This window comes from Cebus imitator, unplaced genomic scaffold (assembly GCF_001604975.1).
Source record: "Cebus imitator isolate Cc_AM_T3 unplaced genomic scaffold, Cebus_imitator-1.0 Scaffold722, whole genome shotgun sequence".
Classification (NCBI taxonomy): domain Eukaryota; kingdom Metazoa; phylum Chordata; class Mammalia; order Primates; family Cebidae; genus Cebus; species Cebus imitator.
In genome coordinates this window covers 8192-14588 of record NW_016108037.1, presented here as the reverse complement: position 1 = coordinate 14588, position 6397 = coordinate 8192, and the positions used below count along the sequence as shown (strand labels likewise).

At 56.2% G+C, this 6397-nt stretch overlaps 1 protein-coding gene across 2 annotated transcripts; it reads left to right on the top strand.

Annotated features, from left to right (window-relative positions):
- The first annotated feature begins 245 nt into the window (after window positions 1–245).
- On the top strand, window positions 246–6192 carry LOC108296551 (parvalbumin alpha-like). 2 transcript variants are annotated; one of them, XM_017519039.2, is made up of 4 exons: window positions 246–345; window positions 2676–2743; window positions 4389–4521; window positions 5894–6192. In XM_017519039.2, exons 2-4 carry the CDS (start codon window positions 2683–2685, stop codon window positions 6009–6011), a joined length of 312 nt encoding a protein of 103 aa, XP_017374528.1. In that variant the 5' UTR covers window positions 246–345; window positions 2676–2682; the 3' UTR covers window positions 6012–6192. The 2 variants fall into 2 exon arrangements, with proteins under 2 accessions (XP_017374528.1, XP_037591013.1); XM_037735085.1 differs by lacking the exon at window positions 246–345 and adding an exon at window positions 2158–2182.
- The last annotated feature ends 205 nt before the right edge of the window (window positions 6193–6397 follow it).

Genomic DNA, 6397 nt, shown 5'->3' with positions numbered 1-6397 from the left:
TGGCTGCCATCTACAGTGGTCACAGGAGGCTTCATGGAAGAGGCAAGCCCTGCCTGGGCCTCAATTTTGGGTGCTGGAGGGAAGCAGGGGCCAAGAGTTATTAATAGGCCTGGCCTGATGGGTCCAGGGAGGCTGAATGTGATACAGACACCCAGTACCATGGTTGGGGAGTACCTGACACCGGAAGGGGAGGGGGCCAGGGGCTGCGGGGAGCGCCACCTCCCAAAAATAGCCAGACCAGAAGCCTATATAGGTGGCCATCCCACCACCAGGCTTACTTCCTGACAGGACCTCCCACCAGCCCAGCCTTTCAGTGCAGGCTCCAGCCCTCCACCCCCACCTGAGGTGAGTGGCAGCAACCGAGGTTGGAGGATAAGAGGGATGCAGCCGGATGAGACAGCTGGAAGGGATAGCCACATCTCCCTGTCCCTAGTGACCCAGGGGGTGCTGGAAGCAAGGCAGCTGGGTAGTGCAAGGCTGAGAGTACCCAATCCTGCTCCTCCACCCAGACTCCTGGTGTGGCCTGGGGCAAACCCCTCCCCCTTCCCTGGTGGCTGGGCCTCAGATTCCCCAGGGTGGAGCCAGACATCTGGTGATGCCATCAAAGGGGACCCAGAGGGCAGAGGAGGCAGGAGGAGGACTACTGAGGGCTGATGGGCTGACCTAATGACATTGGTGCTGTGGCTGGGAGGACTCAGCCCAGGAGGGAGTGTCAAGTTGATGGGAGAACTCAGCAGCAGGCAGATAGTGGAAGGAGAGAGAAGAAGACTGGGCTTCTGTCAAGGCTCCAGCCTTTGCCACAGGGTCACTGCTTAGGGGCTCACCAGGAGCCAGTGTGTGGCTGAGATGTGTGGGGCCCGATGGAGCTGGTGATCAGGGAGAATCACACAGAGGGTCACTGAACTCCACGTGAGTGAGCCCAGGGGTGGGCCTGCTTGCTACCGTTTCACCATGTGTCCTTCGGCCACTCACAGACTCTCTGCTGCCTCAGTTTCTCCACTGGCATAGCTGAAGGGTCCTTCAGCTGGGGAAATCAGTTCTCCAACTAGGCCCCTGGAGTGAGCAGAGCCTGGGAGTTGAAATGATAGCAGAGGAGCCCGATGTGTGAGTCAGTAGCCCAGTTGGGGACAAGGTGCAGAGGTGACAGCAGTAGCAGCAGGGGCCAGGGCAGCTGAGGGGTCCTGGGAAGTCCTGGAGCCAAGAGGCATCAGATCAGAAGCTGCAGCCTGGGTGCCTTGGAAGCCACTGGCAGGCTGTGGCCTGAAGGAGCTGACTCACAGGGAGGGGGCAGCTAGAGCCAGCCGTGGTGTCCTAAGGTTTCCAGGAAGGGCAGCCATCCATGGCTGAGCTGCAGGAGACAGTGTTGACAGTGAGTGTCAGGGAATTTGAGCTACTGGGCAGCTGAACAGCTGCTCTCCCTGGTCCACACCACCCAGGGCAATCACAGCCCCAGGCCCTGCCTACCTGCTCATACCTTAAGTTGGAGTTCCCAGGTCCCACTACAAGGGACCACTGACATCAACACATCAGAGAGACAGAAGCCCAGCAAAGGTCACAACCCAAGGTCACCCAGGGACTTAGTGCAGCCCAGGATCTAGAACACAGGCCTCCTGACTCCCTGTCCAGTGCTCACACAGTCTAGAAGCAGCAGATTGCAGCTTGAAACCTTGGGAACCCTGGGGAAGAACACAACTGGTCTCTGGCTGCATAAAGAGAGGCACCGTGCCGTATTCCAGAGGTGAAGTTCAGACCCCTATGCCTGCTTATGTTGTCTAGGAAGTGTGGTCTGAAGGTGCTATCCTCCTTCCAAACATATGTGGGGCTTTCTGGGAGGGAGCATAGCAATTCCAAGTAGCCTCCCCCAACCTACTCTGCCCAAAAAAGTTTATGGGAGCAGTGGGATTCTGGACCCACGACCCCAGGGCCCAGGAGACCAGTAAAGCAAGAGATCTGAGAATTGTTCTTTGAAAACTCAAGCCAGCAAAAAATTAAAAAATAAAAATTTAAATCAGATTCTAGAATGTGCATCCCTGGCCAGATGTGGGATGAGGCCCCAGCAACTCCTGCCCATCCCTGTCCCTGCCACCTCCTTCCTGAGTCTGTCAGGTCAGGTTTCACGGCCTCAGAGCTCAGATTTTGCAGCATAAATATGCATCCAGGACAGAACAGAGCAGAGGCTGAGGTAGGAGTGGAGAGAGAAAGGGAGCAGAGTCTAGGGGTCCCGGGGTGCAGGCTGGCCCCTGAGGGTTCAAGATCTTCCCCCAGGCGGCAGAACAACCTCTGAGGTGCCAAAATCGAAGATCCCGCACTTCCTGCGTGCCCTTGACGGCAGGTGGACTTCCAGACTCCGCTGGTGATGCCGGTGCCCCCTAAGTCCCAGAGATGGCCCCCTCCCCTCGTGTCCTGGCCGCAGCCCCTGGGATCCCGAGGACCCCTGGCCTGGCGGTGCAGGAGCCCGAGCAGGTCCGCGCGCCTTCCTGCCCGCGGCCGGCACTGCTCAGTCGCGAGGCTGTACTAAGCCTCTCCCGCTGCGCTCAGAGCCCGGGCCCCTGGCACCATGCCAGGCCCGGCGGGCGTGCGCCCGGTGCGCAGCACTGCAGCGCTGGTCATATGAGCAGAAATGATGAGAAAAGCACTTTTTAATCTTTTCGCACTTGCTCTGCCCGCTCAAACAGTTGCAGGATGTCGATGACAGACTTGCTCAACGCTGAGGACATCAAGAAGGCGGTGGGAGCCTTTAGCGGTGAGCAGCGCGCTACCCTCCCCATCCCTCTCCCCTAGTCCACCGCCTGCGCCCCTGCACTCCGCGGGGCCCCGCGCGCTCCTGCCCAGGCTTCCCGCTGGGCTCCGACGGGGTCGGGGCGGGGGCGTCCTTGGTAGTTCCTAAACTCTGTCCGGGCGGGACTTGGCTGCGGGGAGAGGGCGGGGAAGCGGGCGCCCTGCCCAAGTAGCAGAAACTTGAGGGTGCCGAGGGCCGGGTGGCTATGCTGGGAGGACTCAGGGTCCGGGACCAAGGAGGCAGACCAGGGTCGGAGGAGAGACCTCCAGGGTCCTTGTATGCGCTCTCCAGACGTCCTGTTTAAGGCACGTGGAGAGGGCGCATCCTCCTTTCCAAGAGACCCCTTTCCTGGACCCTCATTCTGGACAGGACTTTTCCCGCCAGGCGGTAGCCATTGCGGGCCCCCTGAGTGTCCTAGTTCCCTTACTGGGGTTCAGCAACGGACCTGCGGGCGAGGTGACCTTCTGGGGCCGGCGCGCAGCTCTGCCCAATCCTGCACGGGGCATCCTCAGCGACTCAAACCTCCAGCCTCCTTAGGCGGGCTGGGGAGGAGACTGGCAGTCTCACGTCTCTGAGCCGCCCGAGCTGCCCGGGACTTCAGCGCTTAGACGCCCGCCTTCCTCCTCCCGTGTCGCCGAGATGGGGAAATCAGGGAACTGGCTTGGAGAGGACAGACACTTGCCCAAGGTCACCTAGCTGGGCAGAAGGGGTACTAGAACTGGGTCGCTCAGCCTAGTGTCGGAGGTGGACAGGGCAACTTTCCTTGCCTCTAGCCCAGTGCTGAGGGGAAGAGAACATGACTTCAACAGCCACCCCCTACACACACGGTACATGATCAAAACTGGTACCCTTCCCCGGGTGTTCTAAAAGAGGACCCCAAGACATAGAAAATTGCAGGCTGAAAAGGACCACCATTCCTTTCTGCTTCGCACATCCTTCCCTGTGCACAAGCCACTCTCCCAGGGTCCTGGGAAACCCACCCCCTTCACCTGAAGCCCATCTGGGAAGAAACTTAACTGGGTAATTCTTGCGAGCCTCCCAACACCCCCTTCCCACTGCCTCGGAAATGGATTTCTGCGCAGAGCCAGGACTTCTGGGTCTGCCCCTCCTCCTCACACTGTGTGACCTTGAGAGAAACTTGTCCTTTCTATGTCAATTTTCTGGTGACATAGTCTGCGGCCAAGAAAGAAGTTCAACCCTCCTCCTGCTACCACGTTCATGCCACCTTCAATTTCCCAGCCCACTCCCAACCAACTGGCACCCAAAAGGCTTCATGGACGCAAGGTTCTCAGAAGAACAAAAGTCTTTGGTTCTTAGGTGCTACTCCCATCATCAGCAATGTGTGCAGTGGAGGCAGGGTGTGGGGGCTGGCTTGAGAGCCAGGGAGGTCTGGGTGTGAACACACCTCTTCCACTCCCAGCCGTGTGACCTTGGACAGAGCATCCTCCCTTGCCCGGGCTCCCTCAGCCCTCCAATGGAGGTGGATACCTCTCATTCCCCACGACTGGCATGTGGGAATCCATCAATGAATGCCTCGATGTCCCCCATTCTCCTACCCTTCCCTACTGCCCTTCTTGGTCCTTGTTTGACCCTACTCTTCCCGACACAGCTGCTGACTCCTTCGACCACAAAAAGTTCTTCCAAATGGTCGGCCTGAAGAAAAAGAGTGCGGACGACGTGAAGAAGGTGTTTCACATCCTGGACAAGGACAAAAGTGGCTTCATCGAGGAGGATGAGCTGGGGTAAGCAGAGGCCTGCAGGGGCTGCCCAGCCTGAGGCTGCGCACGAGGGAGTGGGGGCTGGGACTCTGGCTTGCAAGTGTCCATCAGACATGCCTTTCACTCTGCCCCGTTCACAGAAAGTAACCATGCGTGAAGGCAGGGCTCGGACCCAGGGGGCCAGGGGAGAAGGCTTCCCGGCGCAGCTGCTTCGGAAGAGTAAAACCTCTGCTGAAAGTGCAACTAACTAGGTTAAATTATAGCCACTTAATTTTGCTAATGGAATGATGCTACTTAATAATTTAACACAAATGAAGGAGCAGTCTTTCTTGCTGCCTAACACCACAGGCAGGGCAGAAAGCATTCACTTAAGTATCTCATTGATTTTCATTTGTCTAAAAGACACTTTCCACCATCCTGTAGACCCCAGCCTTCCTGTACCAGTGTGGCTGGTGCGATTTCTGGGCAAGCCAGGGATGCAGAACCAGCTTTAGGGGTCCAGGGGTCCTTGGAGAAAAGCAGAGAAGGAAAAGGCTGTGGCTAACAAAATGTATGTCTCTATCCACAAAAGCATCTCTTGCCACAATCCCCTCAGCCACCCAGCCACGTCTACTGACCCAGGTTGCCTTATGTCACTTTCTGGCCAAGATAGCCTTGAGTTTGTCAAAAAAAGAAGAGGGGTGGGTGTTAAAAAAAAGAGGCCTTTCAAGCAGGCTCCTGCCCACCCATCCTGTCTGTCCCCTAAAACTATCTCACAAGGGTACCTTCTGTCTAGAACCTTCACGTTCTACCCACTCACATCCAACATGCATGCACACTTATGTGCGCGCATGCGCGCGCGCGCGCACACACACACACACACACACACACACACACACACACTCTCTCTCTCTCACACTCGCAGAGGCTGTCTTCCCCCTGTCCTCCAGGCATCACCTCCCCACTCCTCCCCTTGCCCTAGGTGGGTGAATACGGCTTTTGAGCACCCTCCTCCACTTCTTCTCACTGTGCCCATCACGCCGTGTTGTCTCTCTCAGAGCCCATGACCTCCTTATTTTTTCCAGTGTCTTCCAAAGATCACCACTGTGACCCCCCTTTCCAGCGTAGGCCTGACACAGAAATGGCTGTTAGCAGATATTTGTTGAATAAATTAACCAATGTATAGAATGTAGGTCTGTGCTTGATGAGTAAAAAAAAAAAAAAATTAACCACTGTAGGTGCCCTCCCTGAAGTGGGATCAACCCTTCGCCAAGGACAGCCTGTCCTTCCCTGAATACTCACCCATGACAGCACAGCCACCAACCAGACTACCTAGTGCAGCCGCCCCTTTCCCCACGCAGACACCAGCCCACCCTCCATCCAGTGTCCTCACCGGCTTTCTTCCTTTCTCCTCCAGGTTCATCCTAAAAGGCTTCTCCCCAGATGCCAGAGACCTGTCTGCTAAAGAAACTAAGATGCTGATGGCTGCTGGAGACAAAGATGGAGATGGCAAAATTGGGGTTGACGGTGGGTAGCCGTGGTCTGGGGTCTGGGCATATTGTGGATCTTGAGGTGTTGGATGCAAAAAGTTTGAAGCTATGTCTGTCACAAGGAAGGGGTGGTATGGAGGTCCCTCATTCCCCAAGATTAGAAGAAAAAAGGCAGTCAATTATATCTGAGAGCTCTGCCACATACTCCAGGCAAAGAAAAACTGGTGTGTTATCCTAATGTAAAAACCTAAAGAAACAGATTCTCTTTTTTCCTGCTGGATAGGGGATGTGGGAGGATTTGGGATTTTTTCCTGAGCTCTGCCTGCACTTTTGCGTAAGTACTGATCCAAGCTCTGCGACCTTGGGTAGCGTTTCTCCTTCGCTGGGCATCTGTCTCCCATCTGTAATCCAAGGAAACAAGGCTGGCTAAT

What these genes read in the sequence shown, in the direction of transcription:
- LOC108296551 (XM_017519039.2), top strand. Translation starts at nt 2,683, where the DNA reads ATGTCGATGACAGACTTGCTCAACGCTGAGGACATCAAGAAGGCGGTG. An exon ending in GGCGGTGGGAGCCTTTAGCG is followed by an intron (nt 2,744 to 4,388) that starts GTGAGCAGCGCG and finishes TTCCCGACACAG; the next exon opens with CTGCTGACTCCTTCGACCAC. An exon ending in ATCGAGGAGGATGAGCTGGG is followed by an intron (nt 4,522 to 5,893) that starts GTAAGCAGAGGC and finishes TTTCTCCTCCAG; the next exon opens with GTTCATCCTAAAAGGCTTCT.